This window comes from Sapajus apella, unplaced genomic scaffold, assembly GCF_009761245.1.
Source record: "Sapajus apella isolate SASKATOON/1434 unplaced genomic scaffold, GSC_monkey_1.0 scaffold5, whole genome shotgun sequence".
In the NCBI taxonomy this organism is placed as follows: domain Eukaryota; kingdom Metazoa; phylum Chordata; class Mammalia; order Primates; family Cebidae; genus Sapajus; species Sapajus apella.
In genome coordinates, this window is record NW_022436945.1 from 6,176,971 (window position 1) to 6,204,579 (window position 27,609).

Sequence of the window (27,609 nt, forward strand, 5' to 3'; positions counted from 1 at the left end):
CTTTCCAGGGTCTCTCAGCTGTGGTGCAATGAATGGTCCCATGACTTCTAGGCTTCTGTTGCTTCTTGAGCCTGTCTGTAAGTAATAAACCTGCTCCATGTAATTTGTTTCACATGAGTGTGTTCGGGCTCACTGTACTCAAACAAGTTGGTAACCAGTGCACAGTGAACTTACTTCACATAAGCTTTATGGTTCCACTTCATTTGGAGTCTGGACCATGAATCTAAGCACAATACTTCTCATAATTGTGAGCAGATTGCTACACACGCACTCACACAAATAGCCAGATTCACTTGCTTTGGTCATTAACACAGTTTATTATTGGCACACTTATCAGTAAAGCATACATAAAATACAGCTGTTTTTAACACACGGAGCCACTGTGTCTTTACATGTGTGGAGGAGCATATTAATATGTAAATGGAAAAATTAATTATCTTATAAAGTTTCACATAAATACACTGGAGTAGCCCAAAAATGAAAAGTCCCCATAAAAGAACCAGGTGAGAGCTTTACAAAATATCATACAAGAAATATACTATAAAAAGAAAGAATGGTCAACTCAGGTACGATTAAAAAACACACAAAAAGTTTCAGGTTTATTAAACTGCCCACAAAATCAATGGATTACATGGCTTGAAAATATTTGGATCAACAGCAACTTTACAAATGCATGAATTCTTAAGGGTCCAATTGTCTTTCTTTACTTAAAAATCTGCCCTGGTGTCATTGATGAAAAAAATGACATTTCTTGTTTCAGCATTTGGGCTAAATTGGGTCAACTCAAGAACCAATTGACATGAACTCGACCATAAATTACCTTACTGGGCCCTCTTAGCTGTTGCCCAATGAAAGAAAACATAAAGAAGAAAAAATAAAAGTACATTTAAATTACTTTCCAAAGCTGATTTTTTTGTCTTTTCTTTTTTTACTGAAACAAGAAACTCTCAGATGCAAGTCAAAAAGCAGAAAATATCTTACAATATTAAAAAGTCATCTGTAGTTAGGTTCGGCATATTAATGAGATCCTGAGCACTGAGCATTTATGGACAATATGGCCTTCGTTTGATGAATAAAAAGGAAATTCAACACAAACACGTTGTTAAAACCGTGCCAGAAGATGCGCTAGTTTTCTCTCATTTTAATTACAATCAGTGCCAGTATCTGTATTTACCTGCGAAGGCCTCCAAGGAAGGGTCATGGAAGCTTATTTGGAATAATCCTCTCAATTAGAAAAAAAGAAAGGAAATCAGATCACTGTGGTTTAGAAATAGATATTTGCATGGAAAAGTTTGTATCTCTTCTCTTTCCTCTCCTGTAAGTAAAGATCTGCCATTGTAATGATCACCCACGGGCCTACTGAAAGTGGATTCTGGTGCCGATCATCTTATTGGGAAGCCTGGGGTGGGGGGTTTTCTGATTTGGTCTCTTGAGTGGCGGGAGGTTTACTGTTCCACGGGCTGTTGTTCCCCAGCGCGGGTGAATTGTTGAAGTCCTCCTCGTCGTCCATGCCGTTGGCCGCATCATATTGCGTGTTTTCTAATCTAGTGATTAGCCTTTCGTCCTCGTCCCCAAACTCACCTCCCATCAGAGTTGGCTCTCCTACCACCATCACATCCTGTGAACAGCAGCTGACATTATTACAGGGAAACCTTGGGAGAGAGAAGCTCAGCTTAAAATAACAGTGGGAGGAGTCGGGGAACCTAGGACAGACACACTCGTGTACTGTACAACAGGGTCAAGTCTCAATGTCGGGGGCCGAGACGCATATTTGATTTCTACAGGAAATAAACATCGCCTCCTGATGTGTAACAACCACGCGAGTTTATGTCCTTAGTGCGCAGCCTGACACTGGAGAACGAGCAATGCTAGCAATCTGCAGAAATAAAAAAATGTATTTTTCAAAATTAAAAAAATCCACGCTTTCAACTTGCCGACATTGGGGACTTTGGAGAGGGCTGTGGAACCTTCTGCTGGGTGCTTCTCAATACCTCCAAAAATCTGCCACTTTTATTTAGGGCCTTTAAGTGGCTTTGGAAACTAGCAGTGACCAGAGACACACGTAAGGTGCAATCCTGTAATATTCACACAACTCATTCCAAACGGTATTTTCTGTGTCCCAGGGATGATATACATTTTAATTGAAGACAGAATCTCTCTTTTCTCTACTCAGACAGGCCCTTTTATGCAGCCAATATTCTTGACATTCTGCTACTTAATTATGGTAATTAATTTAGGTAAAGTTTTCGATAAAAACAATGTTCACACTGATTTGACAATTTGCATAGCTAATTAAGTCATTAGCAAAAACCTGCTGATTGCCAACAAGCCCTGAATTTACCATCTGTTATTTTATGGTGCCTGTCACCTATCACCACACAGGCAACCCTGCCACCCATCTGGGCAGTAAAGAGAACCAGTCTGTCCAGCTGGTGCCATAAAAGGAAGATGAAGAATGCTAATTATAATTACATTGATGAAGCTGGTAGTCATCAGAGATGGAGGCATGCAAGAAGAATCCATCTAATCACTCCTTTAAGTACAAATTGTCCTTCCATGAAAATAAGTAAGCCACCTACGGTAGCTGGGAGCATTGGGAGGCCACAGCTGGAGAGGCCCAGGGACGGGGAAGAAGAATGCACACACAGGGCAGAGCTTCAGCTTCTTTGTTCAGAGGATACCATATGGGGTTGATGAGTGACCTTGGCATGAGACAGGACATCTGTCAGGTGGATTCTTCTGGGCAGGCTCTGAGCAATACTCCACTTAGAAGTGCAGTAACTTCAGGAAAGTGACCAACTGTGATCAGCCTCCACTGAGGCCAGAGAAAGTAGGGCTAGCCAGATGCTTCTGGAGATGAGAGGATGGGGTTTCCAGCAGAAAGGCTAATTCAATAAAATGTTTCAACAACTGGGTAAAATTTCTTTTGACTAGAGCTTTGCCCAGAGAAGGCTTTCCTGGGACAGTAGACTGGAATACTGCCTACAGTCAGGAAAAGGGCCATGGGATCTCTAAATAAAGTACCCCTTGAACAAATCCCTCAGTTTCCGCCTAGTCTTTTAAAATGGCAAACCTTGTTTTATTTACCTCTGCTCCCCATCACCCTTGAGTTAGGGGATATAATCAATAGGTTTCCAAACTTTGTTTTCTGACTAATCACTCTTGTGAATGGATAAAAATGGTTTTACAAAGAAATGTCTCAAATGGAGTAAATGCCTAAAAAGTGAACTTGGTAAACCCAGCAATAAAAATGTTGGTGGGTATTCAGCTGGGTGCCTCCAGGAAGATATTTATTATGTAATGAAGGACCACAAATGACAACGACATGGAGGGAGACTCTTGAGGACTGTTAAGGTGAGAGGCAAAGTAGACAACGTCCTTCTGGCTGGCAGGAAGGATGAAGGATTTTAGATGCAGCGTGGCCACTGCAGAGATGTGAATGGTATTCAGTTAGCCGGGCAGCTGCAATATTACCCGTTGCGGGTGTTCAGGATGAAAGAGTGCCACTGAGTTACAGGCAGTTAGGAGATGACACTTATGATCAAGAACAAAGGGAGATGGAAAGAATAGGGCTAGATTGTACAGAACATGACATGAGGGTTAATCTCATTTCATGACTCGTGTCCAGCACACTCGAAGGGCTTGGAAAACACATGCGTAAGGCGTCGCAGGGCAGGAGAAAGATGTTAGAACCAACCATGTGGGTCTGCATTAGTACTGTGACTCCAAAGTCATTGAGAGAGGATGGGAGAGTATGAGGAAGCATAATTTGAAAGAGAAGGAGAAAAATAAAAAGCAGCCAACTTAAATTAAGCATGATATTAAAAGAGAAGCTCCCAACACTCCAGGTGCATTCATTGAATTAGAAAACAACAGTCATTCAAGAAAAGTACCATGAACATAGTGGTTTGAATCATTTTGAATGGAGCTGACAGGCTGGTAATCTGTTTGGTGAATCTTTGTTCTAGGAGCAGCTGGAAAAGATGTCTAGGCATAGGTGTTTTTAAACATACTAACATATGTTTTACTAATTATAAAAAATAACCCTAGCTCAATACATAGTTGTGTGTGTGTGTGTGTGTGTGTGTTTGTGTGCATGCGTGTGCACGTGCATGTGTGCACACATAATTGACAAATGGCAAGTTAAGGGCTTCATATGCACATAGACAGTTAAGACCACTTATAAATTTATGTGCACGCTTCTCTTGGTTCTTCTAAACCTCTAGGCTGGGATAGTGTTTATCTGCTCTGGCAGTCTTGATTTGTTATTCTCACACAAAATAAAGCATGATGCACATTATAGGCTGCCTCTAATTAGGGGTTGTTATCAGCATTTTCACTCCCATTTTGTTAAAAATCCCCCCAACATTGGCAGTGAGAGTACATTTCCTTCCCATCTCTATCCTGTGTCCCACGAGAGGCAACAGTGATTCATCTGAGAGAGGTCCATATGCCCTCAGCTCCCCACAAGGCCAACTTCTGGTCCTCGCTGGAAGCCCAGAGGTGCCACCAGCTCTCCCATTTCACATCTTCTCACTAATCCCCCGTGCAAAGACCACCAACCTCTGAGGAGGACTGGAAGTGACTCCTTTCAGGGCCCCTCAATGCTTCTCCTTAAATTGGCCAGAAGGGGTCACTGCTGTTGAATGACACAGGTCTCCATCCCTCCCAGGGTTGAGGCTGCAGTTCGGGATCGCTCCTAGCCCCTGCTCATGGAGTGAGAAGCAGAATCCAAGGATTAAACCCTAGCCCTCTCCAGACACACACATTGCTGCCGTGGCAGCTACACAGACCACGGCTGTGGTCCTAGTGGCACACGCCTTTGGACCAGACAGTGGATGCCTGCAGGTAGCATTTCTAGTTAACCAGTGGAATAGTGTTGATAACTCAGTAGACAGGGTTAAAAGATGTGGTCACCACAAGTCATCCAATGCTTATCATTTAATGTCCATTCAGCTCCAAGACACAAATTAATTTGTACATTTTTCTAATCTGCTTTTCTCCCTCTCTGTGACATCTGACAATTTTACTTTATTAAAACATCTTTAACTGCATGGTGTGGAAATAGTACTGAAATTCAACTTTTACTTTCTAATGGTGCGTTGCTCTTGCTCACACAAAATCCAAAGGGTCTCAGCTCGTTAAAAACCCCCTGGATACAGGTATCATCCAGTAAAATACAGTTGTTGATTTGGAGGACAGAAGCATAATAGAGTACAAAAGTACATCCTCTCTCAAATGAAATTGAAAGGATTCTGACTAGACCACGTGTGTCAAAATATCTGACATGTAAGCTGCTACTCTCCACTTCTACAACCATGGCAGACATCACTAATGGATGGCCCACCAAACCCAGCCTAGATCTTAGAATCCTCCTCAATACCATATTCTGAGGACTGGCAGGAGAGAGAAACCACCCTTACCATCCCTAAACAGTGAGCTCTTCTGTTGTTGTTACTTTTTCACCTTGGTATTGCTGGTACCTGTCACAGTGTGGGCACATAGTAGGAGCTCAGGAAACATCTGTTGAATTGATTGGGATTCTTGCAGCTACAGTGCCTTTAAGTAGCTATGTCACCATTCCAGAATCCTCTGAAATGCACTTTTCCTTATTTGCTAGAGGAAACTAATGAATGTTACTGCCTTTAACTCCAGGATTGGATAAATAAATGGGCTCCTGTGTACACTTTTTCAGTTGATTTATCCAAATCAGGCCATTCCCTCTATCCAAAATTTCACCAGGAATGGGCATAACTTGGTACTTTAATAGACTACTTTTTCTCTTTTAACTTTTCCCCATGATCTTTAGAGGTAATAGGTGTAAAGCCTAACTCAGAAAGTGGAGGACCACCTGGGGACTATTTTCATTATTTGAAGACTATAATTTGTATCTTTGTAAAATGTAACATAGCACCTTCGATTTTAGGCTGGTCATTCTCTCCATGACCCCTTCTTTCTAATGCAATGGGAATGAAAACTATACCCTCTGTCTGTGGGAGATGGGAGAAAAGACTCAATGGCCCAAGAAATCCTCAGGGTACTGATGGGGTTGCTTTTGGCCAAAGAGAACTGGCCAGTGGAAAGTGGGGACAAGTGGGTGGGGGAAGATTTGAAAGACACACTTGAAAGTAAGTGGGAATCCCTGTGTGAAGGTTCACTCCCACATGGAAGTGATGGAGCAGGATCAGAACAAGAAAGGTTAGGATCAGAGAAGAAGGGTGAGGGGGAAAACATGGGAAAGATGGAAAAGGTAAAACTGTACTGGCTGAGGGATGTAACAAGAAATAGGGCAACTTTGGAAACAGGGTATCTAGAAGGCATCCACAAAGCACTAAGAAAATCTCAGGATTTGAATGACGGCCAAACAGCTGATGACAGGGTGATATGACGGGACAGTAGAGAAGGAACAGCAGCAGTTTAAAGGAGCTAAGGACTTAAGGAGATATTCTAATAAGGGGCTGGGGAGTTAGGAGATGAGAGGGAATTAGGCAGAAGGGACAGAGTTCAAGAAGAATGAACAGGAAATGCAGAAAGTTCCTGTGCAGTTTTCACTATATGGGACTACCCTCAGCTGTCAGCTTTGGAATTCAAATAAGTCCCCTTCCTAATGGCCTTTGTCAAAATCAAGAAATGAAAGAAAGGGGCCAAGGGATCAAGAGAGTTGAGACCAAACTAGAGGTTGATTTTCCCTCCCCCTTAGCTAATGAAATGGGCTAAGTGTGAGCTTCACTGAGCTGCATTTTCAGTGGCTGCCGGTTAATTACCTGAGACTTAAAATAAGAGTGGACGCCCATGTTGGGAAGGCCCAGTCAGATTACAATATGGGACTGAGCCGCTGGGAGCTAGTTTCCAGTGGAGCACAGGGTCTCCAATGATGGTGCTGAGAGGCCTGCTAAGTGATATTTTAATTAAACCTAAAGTGACATATCTCCTGTCTTGACTCTGATGGCTTTTTAATTCAGGTCCCACTGCAGCACCACTCTTAATATTCCTTTCTAATTCCCAGTTTGCGGGGGAAGGTTTCCATGGCAGACTTCCTCCCTCCCACCCCAACCTCTGTTCCTGCCTTTCCTCCCTCCCCCACCTCCAACCTGCCCGGAATTTTTTTTTTTTCCCACTGAAAAGAGACTTAAATTTGGGCCCTTGGAGTAGGAAGCAGGCAGTTAGGATTTCAGGCCTAAGAGGAAAGCGAGACTTACAGGTACCTGACTGGACAGACTCAGGTTTGCGGCCGTGGTCTTCTTCTTGCTGCCAGTGCTGTTTGCGTTGTTCCCAGCACTGCTGTTGGAGGTGCTGCTGGTGGAATTTTTCCTTTTTCTCCGTTTGGTTGTCGGTTGCCTTGTGGGTTCTGCTGCAGTATGGAAAAGGGAAGAGGGGTCAGTTCTAGGGCAAAAGCAACACGGCAATCAGTATGGCTCCTCCAAGAAATGGCCTTTCTAAACTGAAAAGCAGACTATTTAAACATTTTCCATTTCTTATAACTTTAGAAACAATAAAAGGAGAAAGCTGTAGATGCACTTTTAGCACAAAATGTGTGACACTCTTTTCTTTGTATGTAGATCCAATAACTTTGATTTAATTCTCTCTAACGATATGTATTTAATTTTATAAAAATATTTTTTAGGAGTGTAACTATAACTACCACCTTTATAATTGGATTTAAAATATTTTTATTATCGGAAAATTTTTTCCTCTAGTATATCGTCTCTTTAAAACAAAGAGAGGACTCCTGGGATCCCTAGGGTACCTCCAAGGTAACTAGTGAAGCCAAATTCGTCAACCAGTGTGCAACAGCAGCATCTACTGGTGAAATGTCATATTGCAGCCCACCTCTAGTATACCTTCATAGGATTCTCAAGTGGAATCAATTCCATCAGCTGTGGATGTGGAGCTTAGGGATTCCCAAGTTCAGAGGGAATACTCATGGTTTGGGCCCTGCTGTTTAATGAATGCTACTACTTCCAAAATTGCCAGAAAAAAAAAAGTCTGAGTATATGGTATAGCCAGCATATTACTGAGGGGAAACCAGGCCTCTTAAAGGCCTATTCAGAAATAGAGAAAAATGTTTTGACCTGAAGGATGAGGCAACACCTTAATGGGAATACAGAGACCCAAGGTAATGTGTGGTAATTTCTCTTATTTCCACATTCTTTCTTTATTTGTTTGTTTACTTATTAGGTATAGAACGTTATGTAATGCTTGGCACTATTCTTAATGTTTCCAATGCATTAACTATTGGTATTCAAAAATCCTATTGTCAGGAACTATTATTTTAATCTGTGTTTTGTAAAGGAGAAAGTTTCAGAAGCTTCTCCTGGCAGTTACAGAATAAGTTGGACATGGCAAGTAACAGCATCCTTTTTTCTAACTCTATTTTACACTGACTGTGATGGAGAGCAGGCAAGCCAAGGCTACACTGGAACCAAATAAGAGGGCCTTGTAACATCTGTTTAAAACATGTGTATTTCTTCTCAACTTGGGAATCCCTAAAAAGCCTATTCTGGACATTTCCATTACCAGTAGATGGCTGTGGTAGTAAAATCAGGGACTTTGGAGACATAAAAATCTTTTTGTGACACAGTCCTTCATTTGTTAGCCATGAGACTGGCTATACCAAATTACTACCTTAAGTCTCAGAGCTCACTACATAAAATGAGGATAATACATATAAAGTTACGGTAAGGATTCAATATTCTGAATGTTTCATTCAGTGTTGTACCTCCCCAGTGGCTAGAACCATGTCTGGAGCCTAGTAAAACTCTAAATAAATAATTGTTGAATGAATGAAGGAATTAATGAATAATAAATTAATTATATATGCCTATGTTGGAAAATATAGGTGCTAAGAGCATTTGGTGAGTGAAGTACTTTTTTCCCATATAGTCTTATTAGCATTAAAAGAAAAAATAAAGCCAATTTAAGCACATTTACTATATTTGAAAAATAATATTCTAAAAGTCTAAAATTCCCATAAGATGGTGATGTAGCTATTCTACATAAAATAACACTTATTTTCTCAGCTTTCTAAATATGTATTTGATTAAATTTGCTGTATTCATTTTATATAAAACCCCTGGCCAATTACCAGCCGAAGGTGACCATTATATTTTGTGATTCAGAAAGCTATGTGCCTCGTGTTAATAATTACTCTTTATAAAAATAATTTTTAGGGAATGGATACATTTTGCTTTTATGATCAATGAGGCTCAGCACACGCCTGGGAGTGAAAATGTGTTAGATAGGAAGACAATTAACGATGACTTGAAGCGGCAATTTCAGATCCCCAGCAGGAGACTATAGTATCTAAACTGCATTCTAGGGAAGTGAGGGAAATGGAATCGTTTATGTATTCTCTTCATGATCAGAGTTACTTTTGATACAATATATCTTTAAAAATAGAGCAAACTTCATTTTTCCCTCATTCCTTTCCTCCTTTCTTCATTTATTCTTTTGTTCCTTTCTTCCTTCCTTCTTTCCATCCCTTCTTTTTTTTTCTTTCCTTCCTCCTTATCTTCCCTTTCTTCCTTCCTTTTCATAATTTCTATCATTCTTAAAAAAGAAAAACCTAACACATTAGGCCATGAGAAACCAGCAGTCTGGCTCAGTGGAAGAACCACTGGACTGGGAGACAGGAACCTCTGGCTCTGATCTCAACTCTGCCAATGACCTTCTTGATGACCTTGAACACATCATTTTAACTCTCTGAGTTGCAGGTCCTAATCTGATAAGCTAGGGGACTGAAGAAAATTCTTAAGGATGTTTGCTTGTCACAAATTCAATGTGTCTATGTCCACAATCAAGGTCAGAATATCCCTGATAAGCTGCTTGTCCTGATACATTTATAATCACCTTCTTCATTTTCACATCACTTCCTCCCTGGAAGACACCTCTGAAAACCTATTTAGAGAGAGACAGAGCGAAGAATGAGGGTGGGGTGTACCTGGCGGAGCCACCATCCGCTGCCACTTCTGAAACAAGCAGGTCTTCAGGCAGTCTCGGGGACTGAGGTTGTAGGTTTTATGTCTCGACATCAGTTCCTGCATTGGCTCCAATATTACACACAACTGCAAGAAGTTCAAAGACATTGGCATTTCACTACTTTATAATAGGAATTACAATAAATAATGTTAACAGCTGGAATCAAGTAGAGAGCTTTAAGGATAATTTTTTTCCTGGTTTTGATTTTCTTTATGTGAGGAAAAAGAAATATAAAAACAATTATATCTATTTAATTTAGTATCATTTATAATATGATATTATAGCTGAATGTGATACACCCACACACATGCACATGCACACACACGTACACACACATGCGTGCACACACACACATACGCGCACACACACACATAGGTACAGATAATGGGGTGAATATATGTAGCTCTATTGTGGATTCAAATAACTCTCTCTGGTTAAGAAAAACAAACAGATGAACGAACGAACAAAAACCTCTTCTTTCAGCACGTTTCAGTTTCTACTCTGGTTTCTGTTCTTGTTTGTATAACCACGTGCTGTGAGTTACAATGCTAGTTCATGCAGATTGGTAGTGAAATCCATCTTTTAAACTGGAGCACAGAGTGGCAACTACAGGCACTTTTTGATCTTAACTCTTAGAAAGGTGGATGGTGAATGTTATTTTATTTTTATTCATGTACTCGTTTGTATTTTATACATGATGATACTGTAAATAACGTATGTCAGCATTCATTCAATGTGGGAGAGGTTCTGCATACAGCCACTTTGTTCTCTGCTTTGGTGAGTTTTTTTTCAGCCTGACTTTGGTCTAAGACATCTGATGACAAAGATTAATGAGGGAAACAAGAAGATAAAACCATTTAGGATTGCCTTGGACTTTTCCGAATTCCTTCTCAATTGGAAGCTGATCAGAATACCATTGCAATGAGAGTACTGTACCTATGAGGACAGGGACCATCATTTGGAATTACACATTAATCACTATAGCAATTACAATGATATAAATACTAGCCATGCACCTTGTTCTGTGAAAAAGAACATCACTTTATTATGAAAGACAGATGTGCAGTCTTCAGCATCATCAGCCTACCTTTCTTATTAGCGCCTCTTCTTATGCCATCCCTCATCTTGAACATGTCCCTAGAGGACACGGCGCTTTTTGTCCACTGAGCTCTCTCTAACTGGAATTCTTCTCTCCCTTCCTCCTGGCCAGTGCTCACTCATCCTTGAAAACAGTCATTTCTGTTAAGCTTTCCTCTCAGATGTGCACCTCTCCCCACACAGGCTGAGCTCGGTGCCTCTTCAGTTCTCCATAGCGCACAGCCCCTTCTGCTGTATAGACTCACTCATTCATGCACGAAACCATCTGCTTCTCAGTCTGCCTTTACCACTAGGCCATGAATTCTTCGAAGGCTGAGACTATGCCTTTTATCTCTGTGTTCCTAGTTCAACGCAAATGAATAGTTGCATTTAAAGAGTGATTCTTAAAAAGTCTGAAGGATCTTTCTATGCTGATGTTTCTCAAAGTATCGTCTAAGGAACACTTCCTTCAGAATCAAATGGGCTAACTGTTAAAAATTCAGATTTCTGGGCTATGCCACTTCTGTTTCACTGGGTCTTGAGGTGGAGCTCCAAATATACATATCCCTGTTGGGGCTCAGAAAATGATATCCCTAAGTGAAGGCCTCTGTATAAAGCAAGTTTGTCTTTGACTTTCTCCTGCCCTACTCCCTCCTGTCCCTCATTCTCCCCCACAGCAAGCCATAGAAACTAGAATCCCTCTTCCCCAAGGACGGAATAGAAACCAGGACCTCTCTTCGCCAAAGGTAGACAGAAAACTAGACATATCATTCTAACTTTCCCCTGCCTTTCTGTGTAAGAGCTGGCCATAAAGAAATTCTGTGATCTGCTTTGGCAGTAGGTCATAAGACCCCCATTCCAGCAGGAATCCTGTCCCATACCCAGGAGGAAGGAGTGCTGAACAGAGAGACAAAGAAGAATCTGAACAAACAGGACCTGCTGGGTTTCCCCACTCAGTTATTCTCATTAGGTCATACACTTTTCGCCCAGTCACAGTCCAATACAGTTGTCCACTCCTCATGGAGCCTAAACATAAAAATGAATCATTTTTACTGTATCTTTGGGTATTCATTCTGGAGGCTCCTGTGTCGTGTAAAACTTTGATTCAGGCCGGGTGCAGTGGCTCATGTCTGTAATCCCAGCACTTTAGGAGGATGAGGTGGGTGGATCACAAGGTCAGGAGATTGAGACCATCCTGGCTAACATGGTGAAAACCCATCTCTATTAAAAGTAGAAAAAAATTAGTCAGGCATGGTGGCATGCGCCTGTAGTACCAGCTACTCTGGAGGCTGAGGCAGGAGAATCACTTGAACCAGGGAGGTGGAGGTTGCAGTGAGCCAAGGTTGTGCCACTGCACTCCAGCCTGGGCAACACAGCAAGACTCTGTCTTGGGAAAAACAAACAAACCAACAAAACTTTGATTCAATAAATATGTTATACTTTTCTCTTGTTAACTTGTCTTTTGTTATAGGAGAGATCTTTACGATAGGTAAGAGAAGGAATCACACTTTTGTATCCCTATGCCTCATATAATTCTGACAAACATGACTAGAATTTGAGGTCCACCACCCTATACATCCAGGGCTTTAGAATAGATAATAGGACAGCAAGACATGCACAAACCTCCCGTGGTGTCTAGTTCTAAATCAATTCTCTTCTCACTCCCTCCCACTTTCTCATGTTCTTTTCCTTCCTTCTTAAGTCTAAGCATGATAATTACCTTTAGCTAGAAAGATTCTTCAGTTGTTTGTCCCTGTTAATGAACTAAGCTTGCTTAAACCGCTCACCCCATTTAAAGGCTAACTGCACTTTCCTTTCATTTGTGATTTCTCTGGAAGACAATAAGATTTCAAAGCCTGAACAACACAAGGAACATGTGCACCATAGGGACCAAGACACCAACCCTAGTCAATAAGGCTGTAAAGTAATGAGACCTGAGTTAGTTATGGGATATTCAGTCTTGGTTACTTTGATGTCCTTTTTGAAATCTGAAGTGTTAATATGGGAACACCTATGAAAAAGGCAAGATTACTGTACAGTTAACTCCATATTCCAACATCATGGAGATTCTACATGTGCAATCCTCTGTTAAGAATGCCTTGTTGATCTCACTACAGGGTATACCCCCAAATAAAAATAAATCCTTCTTCCAAAAGGGCACCTTCACTCATATATTCATTGCAGTACCACTCACAATAGCGAAGACATGGAATCAACCCAAGTGGTCATCAATGGTGGAATGGATAAAGAAAATGTGGTACACATTCACCGCAGAATACTACACAGCCATAAAAAAGAACAGAATCATGTCCTTTGTAGCAACATGGATGCAGCAGGAGCCTATGATCCTAAATGACTTAACACAGAAACAGAAAAGCAAATACTGCATATTCTCACTTATAATAGAGAGCTAAACATTTGGGTATATATGGGCACAAAGATGGGAACAACGGACATTGGGGACTCCAAAAGCAGGAGGGAGGGTTGAAAAACTACCTATCTGGTAGTATGTTCACTATTTGAGTGACAGTATCCATAGAAGCCCAAACCTCAGCGTCATATAACATATTTGTGTAACAAACCTGCACACGGGCCTCCTGAATCTAAAATAAAAATTGTAAAGAGGATGCTTGGCTGAGTTACAGAGTATACATTGCTTTTCCAAGCCATCAGGGTTCACCAGACCAAAAGGAGTGAAAACTTCCACAATTATCTATGCAAGTAGATTTAAGAGTGGGTTATCCCTCAAAGAAGAACCACTGTTAGATCCACACAGGATCAGAAGTTATTTGCATCTATTCTTAAGCAAGAATGGTAAGAAAAACTTCAGAGAAATCCTAATTACTGGGAAACATTTTACAGTATTTTTTTTTTTTTAGTATTTATTTTAAAAAGTTAAAAATGTTTTCAACATTTTCAAATTATTTTCATTTGGTTCATTTACCACTCATTGTAAATGAGCTTACAATGGAGATAAAATACATGGGTGGAGTGGAAAAAATATGGATTTACAAGCTAAGAAGTCTAAGTGTGGATTTTGACTGTCACTAGGTATGCATCCTTGGGTAAACTACTTAAAAACACTGGCTTTCGGTTTCACCTGCAAAACAATACCCATCTGATATATTGTTGTGAGACTCTGAGTTAATATGTCTAATTCATGACTATTTAATAATCTGTAGATATTATGATTATATATTAGCAAGCACACATAGGCTGCAAAACAAACTACATTTCTATTACTTTACATCAACAAACATTTATTGAGTTTCCTCCTAAGTATCAAGCATTCCACGTGGTGCTGGGCACACACAAATGAGAATAACACAATCTCTGCCTGTAGACAGCACCCTTAAAAATGCTTTAAGTATATTAATAAACTATCCTGTGTTTAAAGTTCTAGTGTCTTAGGAAATCGCATTCTTCCGAAACAAGTATTTTTTATTGTATGACAAATAGATGGCGGGGATGACCTGTTTGGACCTGGAAAGGACTGTCAGCCTTGGGCATGCTATGAAATGGGAGAGCTACACCTGTTGTGAGGACCCATGAGCTCATTGCCTTTTCCTTTTTTGCAGTGTTTTTCCTCTCTGTGTTTTCAGCAACATTTCTTTTTCAGATGCTAATCCTCAAAATGTATCCCTTTCCCTTTAATGTAAAAAATATCTTCCCATCACTGTAACCCACCCCAAAGGAGCTTGCATCTCTGAATGCTAATCAAGAATCTCCAAAGCCATTTTTTTTTTCCAGTGGAGAGTTCGGGGCTGGAGAGGCAGCCCTCCCCTTATTCATGTATGCAAATGGGGCTTCTCTGCTGCAAAGACGTAGTGGCTTTGATGGGCTGTGTGCTGTAGGTGGCAGAGCTAACTCAGATAAGAGCCCATCTTCTTTGGCAGTAAGCCATTGCATCTTGGCAACAGCAAAGGCTTGGGACATTATGAAATGAAATCAGGAAACAAGTTGGGGGAATGGATTCCCTTAGTATCTAATTAAATCCTTTGGGAGCTGTTGTTCCTACTCTCCCTGAGGTCTGAGACCCTCATGAGAATCTGGTAAAGGCCATGCAACCTGCCTTTCAAATTTTGTACAAAATTTCTGTTGGCTTTTGAATACTCTACAGCCCCATCCATTGACTCTAGGCAGAGTCCCCTGTTTGTAATAAGTATGAGCCAGGTTACAAGATATATGCCTTTTCCTCATCACCCCCACTCCACATACACACAAAAAAACACCACTCAAATGCACATTATAGAATTGAGTATAATAACATATGGTCTTTTGATGTTGAAAAAATTTAATCTGCATAGTCAGGAAGGCTACAAAGTGCCCACTGGACTTTTTCCCTTTGCCTAAAAAGAAAGGCCACAGACGACATGTGTGCAGTATCTGCAGCAGCCTGCATGCAGGCTTGCACTTTGGTTTGGTCTCTTCCTGGGGTAGAACCGGAGTGAAGAATACCATGAGGAATCCCAGGACCCTGTGGAAGGGGAAGGGATCGGCACCCGAGATCACTCTCTGAATATAAAACCCATAAACGTGGTCCCTATCAAGTCCCCATAGGATCCCAAAGAAAGCCATTGTTCATTCAGACAAAGTTCCAAGGATACTTCTTTGCAGATTTACTGAATGTTTTAGGCTGAGCTCACTCCCCTATGCTTCTGATCTCTTTTTATTAGATTCTGGCCCCAACACTGACCCTTTGGTATGAAATTTTGTAATCACAAGAGGAACTTGATGAATGTGTGGATGGATGGGTGGATGGATGGATGGATGGATGGGTGGATGGTTGGATGGATGGATGGATGGATGGATGGAAAATAGATAGCTTGGCCATATTTATAGCAAGGAGTCATTTGTTAATGGCAGACAAATCAGGCATGGTCCTGTGGGCTCCGAAGTAATGAATTTGTCTATTTGATAAATAACTGATTGTCTCCTCCATGCAAAATGTTTTGCACAAACGCATATGTATGTCCTCGCCAGGCAGGAAGCTATTAGCTCAGTCCCAGGATTTCTGACTCTTCATATTAACAGAAGGTCTAACAAATGTAGACAATGCAGTGTTTTTGATTTTGTTTTGCTTTTCATCTGACAGCTCTTCTGAAGAAATTTGTTTCCTTTCACTACAGTCATTCACATTCTTCTGGGGCATCTCATTGTCCAAACCTCAGGAATAGGTGGTGCTTGTCAGAGTTGGTGTGAACTACAAGCAGTATTTGATTATCTCCCAACCTATGCTCTGTCTATCATCAACATTTTAATTCCATCTTTTTTGTATGACAGCCTATGGCCTTGAGCCTCCACTCTTTGTATGTAGGTCTGTTCAGAGCTGCTAGGTCAACATGTTCCTTAGATCTTTGCTTGTGTTGTTTTTCTTGACTAAGAGACCTTCTCACTTTTTTCCCAGTCATCTTAACTAGGAGTTGGCAAACTATGACCTGTGGCCTAAGTACTGATGCTTACTTACTGTCTATAGCTGCTTTTGTGCCACAGCGAAGCTGAGTAGTTTGGACAGCCCACGAATTAAAACATACTCACTATCTTGTCCTTCACAGAAAGTTTTGTTGACCTTTGAGCTAAACCAGTACTATTCCAAGGAGGTGGCTGCAAATGACTTGTTATGTCTCCATACTAGAATAAAGATCATGAGGCAGAGCATATTTAAGTCACTGCTTCCTTTACTGAGAAAGTTTTGTGTTAAAAATATATCACATCAACTAAACAATATGCCCAGTGACATAGTTGATTTACATTCTGGAGACAGCTCCTTTACTTGTTGTGAACCACTTGTCCACACTAAGTCACACTATCTGAACCACTAAGGTCCTCCAGGGTCTAGCTCAAATCCCACACCTGTCTCCGACTATCCTATCCTGCAATGGATTCTTTTGCTTCTGTAGCACTTATCATGAATCTTTGCACATCCCAGTGTTTATATTTGCATTAGAAATTCTCCTTTCTTGTGGCCTTGTTCACCTCTTATCTACAGCAAGCTATGTTTTACTTTTTATTTAACACAGTATTAGGTATACTCAAATATTTGTTGAGTCATAACTTAATAATATCTATGGAACACCTAGTCTATGTCTATCCCTGGAGTATGCATCTTGAATATATTATATCATTAACCCTCACCCCCACTTTTTGGCCCACTTTTACAGGTGAGAAAACTCATACTCAAATCCATTGAGTCATCCAGAACTAGTATTAAAGAATGTAGCTCCTACAGTGTACCAAGGCAATACAGCTATTTGAAGGGCAGAGAAGAGGTTCAGTCAAGTTTCTCTGACTTCACCCCAGTGCTATTAACTCCTAAGTGCTATGTTGTTTAACTCTCTGAATATCAATGGCTTAAATGACTTCTAAGACACCAAGTTCAAAGGCTTTCCCTGTTTTTGTTTCTCTTTGCAAATGGCATTGATCCACAGAGCTAGTAAATAGCAGACTTGGGGGTTTGAACCCAGATGAATCTGGTTCCAAAACCTACACAGAGGGGTAGGTGATGCAGAAAGGTGTAGGTTTTAGAACCAGATTCATCCGGGTTCAAACCCCCCAAGTCGGCCATTGTCTAGCTATGTGTTCTTGGCCATGAAAGTTAGCCTCTTTGAATCTCAGTTTTCTCATCTAGAAATGGTGATACTACTACTTATCTCTGATAGTTTGAAACAAAGTATGTAAGCCCTTAATACAAAAGCCTGGAACTAGATCAGTGCTCAAAAGATGCACATTATTGTGATGAGAAATGCTATGGCCTTAAGGGCTAGCCCCACTGAGCCAGGAGCTCGACGTGCTACAGGACTGGGAAGTTTCTTTGGGAAGTAAGTCACATGGTCTCCAAGAGTCTTAGGGTTACTAGATAGAATGAATGCCCCAAGGAGTAGTAATCAGGCCAATGGTACATGGCATTTTAGTAGCTAATGTCTCTGATAATAAACCATATTTAGAATTCAGTGATGTTCAATTGAACAAGAAAGGTTCCCCAGCACCTCCACCCCCAGTAATTTATTCCTCTGGCTAAATCTGTACTAGAAAGACATCAGATGATTGGGGGGGGGTGGGCGATTAAAAAAACAAACTCTTATCTAAGGGTGAAGGAGTCTTTCCTAATTAAGAAACACATAATGGAAAGATAATATATGAAATATCAAAGAAAAAAAAACACACAAAAAAGCAAATAATCCCCACCAGGAAGCAGACAAGAATGAATAACAGGCATCCACATGACTAAACTCACTCTGCTCTAAAGAGGAAAAACAAGGGAGAGAGGAAACACTTTCCCTTAGAAGCCATGCAATTTTAAAACATCAGATTATGATTCAGGTTTATTTCCTGATAGGATTAAAGGTAGATTGGTTGTCAAATTCAAAACATTCTCCTTTTTATCTGAAGATTCAACCAGGGGTTGTGTTGCCTTTTCTCAGTTTGTTGGCATATTGATCACTCATGAAAGTTATTGTATCCAACCCTGGAGACTGGGAGTCCCTCTGTTCTCAGGCACAGGAGATTGGAGGCAGCTGTCACTCCACTCTTGAAGGGACCATCCTTATTCCAGAGTGATCTTCCCTGATTTCACTTTTGAGGCTCTCAGGAAGGAGGCCGTTGACTGCTTTTCTGATCCACCAAAAGGAGAAGTGCTTGGCCTGTTTTCCTTCGCTGGGGCAGCCCCATCAGACTAGCCAAGCTCACGATTTCTGCTGCACCTGTTAGGCCCATGAAGAAACCATTCAGGGCCCCTGCTGTTCTGTTCTTTACCTCTGATTCAACAGTCATAATTTCTCTGCCATTATCTCTCTGCATAGGTACCCCCTTCTACAATGCTTGGGTTATTTGCCTATTTGCTCTTGAAACTGCCCCTTCCTTCCAGCTCTACATGGCAGGAGACAAGCCCCTGCACATTATTTCTCAGCTATTTGCCAACTGGCTTCAGGTGAGGTTTGGCCAGGTGGAGGTACCCAGGGAGATTAGGCAGAAGATGGCTGTGTTAGTTTCCTAAGACAATCATATCCTGGTACCATTGATTGTGTGGCATTAAACAACAGGAATGTGTTCTGTCTGCTCTGGAGGCTGGAAATCTGATCAAGGAGTAGGCAGGTCGAGATCCCTCTGAAGGCTCCCATGAATAATCCTTCCATGTCTCGTCCTAGCTGTTGGTGGCACCAGCAATCCTTAGGACTCCTTGGCTTGTAGATGCACCTCTTGAATCTCTGCCTCCATCTGCACATGGCCTTTTCCCCTATGTGTCTCTGTCCTCTCCTCTTCTTAAAAGGACATCAGTCATTGGATTTAGGGAGCACCCTAAATCCAGAAAGATTTCATGCTGAGATCCTAAGCTGATGACATCTGCAAAGACTCTACTCCCAAATAAGGCCGCATGCTAACTTTCCAGGTGAATATGAATTTTGAGGGAGCCTATTCAACCTACTCTATGGTTAAGGAAATAAGGAGGGGTATGTCTTATCTTCTCTGTAGTTTAGGTAGCCTTTCCAGCAGCTGTCATCAGACAAATCCAGGACAGTTCCAGCTGATACCAGGTGAGCCTACAGTAACACCTCCTGCCTTTGTTCTTCTAGCCCCAGGAGTGGTAATTGCTCATCTTAGTGCTACCTCATCTTCCTGATTGCTTGTCCAGCTCCATCATCTTTATAAACATGCTATATTAAATTCCCTCTATTAAATTACCAGGTGTGTGTTTTGTTTTTTTTGGTGGACTCTGATTGACATACATGGTTTATAAGAAATTAGACAGTATGTGCAAGATATAGGACTTTGGGTGTCTGCTATCCTCATGTGCTGTGGCTAGGCATGTAAATTCATCTTGGGTTCAAACTCCAGCTACTAAAGAAGGGGGTGATCTTGGGCAAGTGACTTAATCTCTTGACGTTTCAGTCCCCCCCTCATCAAGGTTGGGATAACAATAGTACCTAACTAGTGGAGTTACTAGGAGAAACAAGCAAATTTAAGTGAGCTATTTTCCTAGGTTCTGGCTTATGAAAAGTGCTCTATACATGTGTATTATGATTGGACTATTACCAAGCAGGGGGCAGGGGTTTCACAGAAGACACTTTAAAACTTGACATGACATACATGTTAAAATTGTATAGATGTTCCCTGACGTGTGTGTGTGTGTGTGTGTGTGTGTGTGAGAGAGAGAGAGAGAGAGAGAGAGAGAGAGAGAGAGATACATGTATGTACAGTTGTCCCTTCTTACTGGGGGGTTTCACATCTGTAGATTCAACCAACCACAGGTCAAAAATATTTAAAAAATCATGGGTGGTTGTGTGAGTACTGAATATGTACAGACTTTTCTTCTTGTCATCAGTTCCTAAACAATGCAGTATAACAACTACTTATTTAGCATTTACGTTATCTTAGGCATTATAAGTAATCTAGAGATGATTTAAAATATATGAGCAGAAATACAAAGGTTATGTGCAAATACATGATTTTATATGAGGGGTTTTGGTGTCTGTGGGTCCTGCAACCAACCCCCTATGGATACTGAGGAACAAATGTATATATCTCTGTATATATAGAGAGAGTTGTAAATACACACACACACACACACACACACCCTGAAAATCAGATTTTGATGATACAATGAATGTCTACAAATATTGGTCACTCTGCCTATGCTATACATCACTTGTTCTGACCATTGGACTATTGCCTCAAATAGCCCATCTGGGGGTTCTAGCAACATCTCTAAATTCTAGGACGCAGTAGCGAGGTTAACAAAGGAAAGAGGAAACATCTGCCTGAAAATATGCCACAGTCATTAACAAACATCTAGGGAGTGCTGTCTGTTACCTAGAGAGGTACAAGCAAATTTCTGGTAAGTTTTAAAAATTCTTATTGACCAATTATTGTTCTTCAGTTGAGCCAAGGCACTAAAAATGAAGGCCAGTGGCTCAGAATTACTCTAAATGGCCTCAAACATTGTCTCTCTATTGTCTGCCACTATATTAGTCAGTGTTCTTTAGAGAACAGGACCAATGGGATGCATATATGGACATACATACGTATGTACTTATGTATTTCAAAAAATTGGCTCATGTGATTTTATGGGCTATCAAGCCCCAAAATCCATAGAGTTTCCACAGGCTGGAAACACATAATAGTACCAAACTTTATATATACTGCGTTTTTTTTTTTTTAAACCTATATGTAGATACCTATAATAAAGTTTAAGGTACAACAGCAAAACTAGCAAGAATTTATTATTCTTCACAATTTCACAGGTAGAAGATTCATTCTTACTTTAGATCTTAGTCACTTCTGGACTATTTTTCTTTCTTTATTAAGTTGGGAACTTTTACCTTTCACTTAAAGGAAACACTTTATGGCTTCTCTTTGGCATATCTGAATGGCCAGCATCACTGCTCTTCCATTCTTGGGGCCATTACTAATTAAAGTAAAGGTTACTTGAACACATGAACCACCACACTGTGACAGTCAATCTGATAACCAAGCAGCCTACTCAGGGACTAATGGGTGGATAGTGTAGACGGCGTGTATCCATTGGACAAAGGGATGATTCATGTTCCAGGCAGGACAAAGGATAGTATGGGATTCTATCATGCTACTGAGAATGGCAATTTAAAACTTATGAATAGTTTATTTATAGAACTTTCTCTTAATATTTTCAGACTGTGGCTGACCATAGGTAACTGAAACTGCAAGAAACAAAACCATAGGTAAGAAAGGCCTACTGCATGGAATATTATGCAGCCATCAAAAACGATGAGTTCGTGTCCTTTGTAGAGACATGGATGAACCTGGAAACCATGATTCTCAGCAAACTGACACAAGAACAGAAAATCAAACACCGCATGTTCTCACTCATAGGTGAGTGTTGAACAATGAGAACACATGGACACAGGGAGGGGAGCATCACACACTGGGGTCTGTTGGGGGGAAATAGGGAAGGGACAGTGTGGGGTAGGTAGTTGGGGAGAGATAGCATGGGAGAAATACCAGATATAGGTGATGGGGAGGAAGGCAGCAAATCACACTGCCATGTGTGTTCCTATGCAACAATCTTGCATGTTCTTCACACGTACCCCAAAACCTAAAATGTGATTAAAAAAATAAATTAAATTAAATTAAATTTAATAAACGGCCTACTACAACTAGTACTACAGCCTAGCTAAACTGACACTTAAAATTAACTATTAGCTTGCCCCCTACTAGATTATAAACAACTAGAGGGCTGGATTGTATCCTGTGAGTTTGTTTTATTTCTCTTTCAAGTTACCGAGCAATGGGTGTGATGTTTGTAGAAAGAATGAATGCTTGAAAATAGGGATGGGTTGGCTGGAAAACAAATGGACCAGATCTTGTTTTACCCATTTCATAACTGTATTAACCTGGGGCACATTATCCCAGAATGTATCACATAGTATTTATCAGGGGTCCTCTCTATGTTCAGGAAGGAGAGCGGCCCTTGGGATGCAATGGTGAACACGGCAGATGCAGCTCCCTCCCCTGAGGCTCCCTGTTGGAGGGAGTGACAAGTGATAAACAAGGATTCCAAACTGGATTCATATAATAAAGAAGGGCAAAGCATGTCACGAAGGGCTGCCTGAGGAATCGATATTTAAGTTGAGACATACAAAGATGAATTAGGAGTCAGCCAGGTGAAAGAGAAGATTCCTAAGATAGAGGTAGGGAGAGCATCTCAGGCAGAGGAAATATGTATGTGAATGCATGAGAACTGGGCATTGGAAACCATCACGGCGTCGTGGAGAGAGAGTATGAGGGAGGGGCTGAGAGCCTGAGCTGCAGTGGACAGGCAGGCAGGGTTCAGTTGAATCAAAGCCTCACTTTCTACTCCATAGAGAAGCTGAGAGGTACAGATGAGGTAGGCAAAATCATTCTGTGTGTGATAAACCCTCTGCAAATGCCATTAGGGTTTACATTAAACTGAAATGTGTCAAATGCAATATTGTTCTTTCATCCATGTTTCCTGAGCATGAGAAAAGCATCAGCATTTTGATGTGTTTGGCAAAACAAAAGCACCAAATATCCCAAAAGGCAAACAATGGCTGCTTGGAGACTGACCCCAGGCATAGGAACCCTTTGAAATCACCCATCCTTGCCTCACTGGAAATATGCAGCTTTTATAGCATAATGGTTATTCTTCCCAGGGTGCTAAGAGACTAGGTACTTAGTGTAAGGTAACATTTAAACACTAACATTTATAAATGCAGCTTTATAATTGCAATACTGCAAATAAGGGAATTTGGATATGTTCCTTGAGAGATGTCAGTGACAGTTTCCCAGGAACATGACTATCTTGTTCATGCAGTTATAATCCCTTCTGAACATTAACTGAGTGGTTATGCCTGCCTCCTGCCCTGGGATAAGTACCCACAAAGGTACTGTTAAAGGCAGCTTTGTGCTGGGGTTTGGGGCTGTGTCCCTAAGGCTGCTGTTTGAGAGGAATTCTAGGCTGCTGGTCAGTATGGGGATGTAGTCTTCTCTTTCTTGGTTCTAGGCACACAAAGCACAGCAGCATTTGGAATACTTGTCTTCTTGGCTGCCTTCTTGGGAGCTTCCACCAGGCAACAGCTCTCCAGCTCTGCTCTGACACAAAGGAAAGGAGTGATTTCTGAATAACGCAGTGCTCAGCTGTTCAGTCGCTCCCCGGCCATTCCATCACTGTGCGCTTGTATCTGCGGCCATCTCCCCTCCCAGGGATAGAGGGGAGTTTGGTGAAAATTAAGATTCATGTTGATGATGCCAGCACTGTATGAAAATGGAGTTGGCAGAGGTTGTGGTTCATTCATTCACTAATTCATTCATTCAACACTTATTTACTGAATGTGTACTATGGGCTTTTTATTTGTTCTAGGTGCTGAAGATGTTGTAAGCAGGAAAAAACAAAATCACTGCTCTTTTAAGGAAATTGCATTTTAATGAAGGAGTCAGATAATAAATAAATTAAATAAACAAAAGATGTCTGGTAGCGATAAGTACCAAGGAGAAAAAGGAATGTAGCAAAGAGAGATATAAAGTGTTGGAGTTGGGAGGGTTGAAAATGTGGATACCTTGGCCAAAGGCACCAAGATAGGAAGAATAGTGGCTCTGCACATATATCCACATTCTAATGCTTTGAATCTGTGACTCCAGCAGGTTCCATGGCATAGGGAATTACAGCCACTAGTCATCTGCCCTTGAGATGCAGAGACGAGCCTGAATTATCCAGGTGGACTCAATATAATGACAAGGGCACTGTTATTGTTAATTTTTGGTGTCAACTTGGCTGGATTAAGGGATACTAGAAACCTGGTAAAGGGCTATTTCTCGGTATGTCTATAAGGATGTTTCTGGAGGAGAATGGTGTGTGAGTTATAGGACTCCATGGGGAAGATCTGCTCTCAATGTAAGCAGGCACCACCCAATCAGCTGGGCGCCCAGATAGAACAAAAAGCCAGAGGAAAGGTGAACTCTCTCTCACTTTTCTGGAGCTAGGACACCCTTCTTCTCCTGGCTTTGGACATCAGAACTCCAGGTTCTCTGGCTTTTGGATTCTAGGACTAGGCAGTGCCCCCCACCCCCCACCCATCAGGTTCTCAGACCTTCATACTGTGACTGAGAATTACCCCATTGGCTTCCCTGGCTCTGAAGCTTTGAGACTTGCCATGAGCCACACTACCAGCTTCCCTGGGGCTGCAGATTGCAGATATCTGTTGCAGGACTTCCCGCCTCCATCATCACATGAGCCAATGTACCTAATGAATTCTCTCTCATCTATCTGTCTATCATCTCTCATCTATGTATCCATCTATCCTATTCGAGAACCCTGACTAACATGGTTATTTAAAAGTGGAAGAAGGATTCAGAAGGTAGAATAAGATGACACCATGAGAAGGACATGGCCTGACATTGTGTCTTTGAAAATACAAGGGTGCCAGGAGTCAAGGAATGTGGATGCCTCTAGATGCTGGGAAAGGCGAGGAAACAGATTCTCCCTGAGAGCCTCCAGAGAGGAACGCAATCCTGCCAACACCTTGACTTTAGTGCAATGAGATCTGTATCAGACTTTTGGTCAATCACAAGATCATCAATTTTGTTGTTTCCAGCCACTAAGTTTGTGATCATGTGTCTTAGCAGCAATAGAAAACCAACATAAGCATCCAAAAGGCAACTTCTAAGTGAAGAACTTTGATATAGTTGCCATATTTAGGAAATAAAACTATGAGATGTCCAGCTAAATCTGATTTTCAGATAATAAATAATAATTTATTAAAGTAATACATTATTAATAACTTATTTGTTATTTATCTGCTCTCAAATGTAACTGGGCATCTTGTATTTTATCTGGCAACCCAAATCTCAGAGAAAGGTAGACAGCGGGATATTTGGGGAACCCATTCCAGGCAGAGGGAATAGCATTTCTGCTCAGGCAGAATTCTCAGGAGCAGAGGGAAGAGCAAGAGCAAAGACCTGAGTTCTTTGAGAAGCTTCTAGGAGGGAAATGCAGTTGGAGTGGAGAGAATGAGGGAAACAGCAGGAGAAGCTGAGTTTAGAGAGATTGTGAGGAACTATTAAGCTGGTGCAAAAGTAATTGTGGTTTTTACAATGCGATGTCACCTTAATCCCACAAGAATGGTGGTAATCAAAAAAATAAAAAAAAATAATAGATGTTGGCATGGATGTGGTGAAAAGGGAACACTTACACTGCTGGTGGGAAGGTAAACTAGTATAATTGCTATGGAAGACAGCATGGAAGTTCCTTAAAGAACTAAAAATAGAACCATCATTTGATTCAGAAATCCCATTACTGGGTATCTACCCAGAGGAAAATAAGTCATATGAAAAAGACACTCACACATACATGCTTAGAGCAGCACAATTTGCAATTGCAAAAACGTGGAACCAGCCCAAAAGCCCATTAATCAACAAATGGATGAAGAAAATGTGGTCCATAGTCAAACTCATAAAAGCAGAAATAGTGACTATATTTAATAATACTGTGTTGCATACTTTAAGTTTACAGGAGGGTAAATCTTAAGTGTTCTTACCTCACACACACACGCACAGTGATTAACTGTGTGAAGTAATGAGTATGCTAATTATCTTGATTTCAGTAATTATTTCACTATAAATATATCAAAGCATCAAGTTGTATACTTGAACATATCTAATTTTTATTATTTGTCATGTAAACTTTAATAAAGCTGGGGAAAAAGTGAAAAAAAAATAAACTGTGGTATATACATGTGATGGAATACTATTTAGCCATAAAAAGGAATGAGTTAATGGCATTCACAACAACCTAGATGGGACTGGAGACTATTATTCTAAGTGAAGTAACTCAGGAATAGAAAGTCCAATATTGTATGCTCGCTCTCATAAGTGGGAGCTAAGCTATGAGGATGCAAAGGCATAAGAATGATACAATGGATTTTGGGGACTCAGGGCGAAAGGGAGGGAAGGGGGTGAGAGACAAAGGACTACAAATTGGGTTCAGTGTATACTGCTTGGGTGTAGGTACACCAAAATCTCATAAATCACCACTAAAAAACTTACTCATGTAACCAAATACCACCTGTTCTTCAAAAACCTATGGAAATAAAAAATATTTTAAATAAATTAACTGCAGTTTTTGTCATTAAAAGCAATCACAAAAACCGCAATTATTTTTGCACTAACATAATAGATCACAAATGTTGTAATGAGGATGCTGGCCTTTGGTCTGAGCGAGTTGGGTGACATTGGAGGATTTTGAGCAGAGGTGGACCAGTGTTTGCGGCCTCCTGAGAATGGAAAGAGGCTGACGGTAAGTAATGTGAGGCCAGGGCCTTTGGCCAGCTTTACTGAAGAGGCACACACAGTGGGGAGGGCAACAGGCCTTCAAACCAGCAGATTTGTGCAGTGCCACCTGCCACTGGAACCAGTAAGCTACAGAGAAGCGCCTAGCTGGAGAGCAGAAGATATTAAGAGGAAAAAAGTGATTCATCAGAAGAAATCTGGTTTGTGAGCCAATGTGTAAGGAACATGGGCAAAGATCAGATGTATAGGGGCCTCATGAGGCTGAAGACATTATGTTCAAAGCCTAATTTCACTCTGGAACTCAGGAAGAGAGATGTGTGTCATGACTCCTGCCTTCTCAGTTAGTTCAGAGCAGCAGAGTCTACATTGAGATCCCAAGAAGTCACACACACATTTCAATCTTCAAACACACCTGGGTTTTCTTGAAACAGTTGTCAGAGGAGAAAAAATGATGACTATGAAACTCTTTTAGAAGCTTGTTAATAAATCACTCACTACCTCTAATCACCACCAGTACTTGGTGTTTACTGGGTACCAGGCACTGGGCTCAGCGCCTTCCCCTAGCACCATTAACTTTACAGATGAGGAAAGGGAAACCAGAGGGAATGAGTAACAGGTCCAAGGACACACAGCTTTTAGGGACTCATTAGCTTTGTCCTCCTTGAACTTGGCCCTCAGATCCGAACCAATTACCCCCATCTTAATTTGTATACCCATGCTTGGGATTGTAGCTCTATCATCGTATGTTATAATGAGCTGAATATGTGTCTGCTTCCC

The 27,609-nt window shown here is 41.0% G+C and overlaps 1 protein-coding gene across 13 annotated transcripts in view; it reads right to left on the reverse strand.

The window, feature by feature from the left end:
• Nucleotides 1–297: 297 nt before the first annotated feature.
• Nucleotides 298–27,609, reverse strand: part of LDB2 (LIM domain binding 2) — a 392,642-nt gene continuing 365,330 nt past the window's right edge. For 2 of the 13 annotated variants that reach the window (XM_032273082.1, XM_032273061.1), the window contains 3 exons: nucleotides 9,941–10,064; nucleotides 7,200–7,351; nucleotides 298–1,618 (listed from right to left, as the gene is read on the reverse strand). In XM_032273082.1, the coding sequence (XP_032128973.1) occupies nucleotides 1,388–1,618; nucleotides 7,200–7,351; nucleotides 9,941–10,064 (507 nt within the window). In that variant the 3' untranslated portion in view covers nucleotides 298–1,387. Of the gene's footprint in view, nucleotides 1,877–4,563; nucleotides 4,707–7,199; nucleotides 7,352–9,940; nucleotides 10,065–27,609 lie in introns of all 13 variants that reach the window. The other 11 variants (XM_032273103.1, XM_032273100.1, XM_032273110.1 and 8 more) reach the window with 11 other exon arrangements.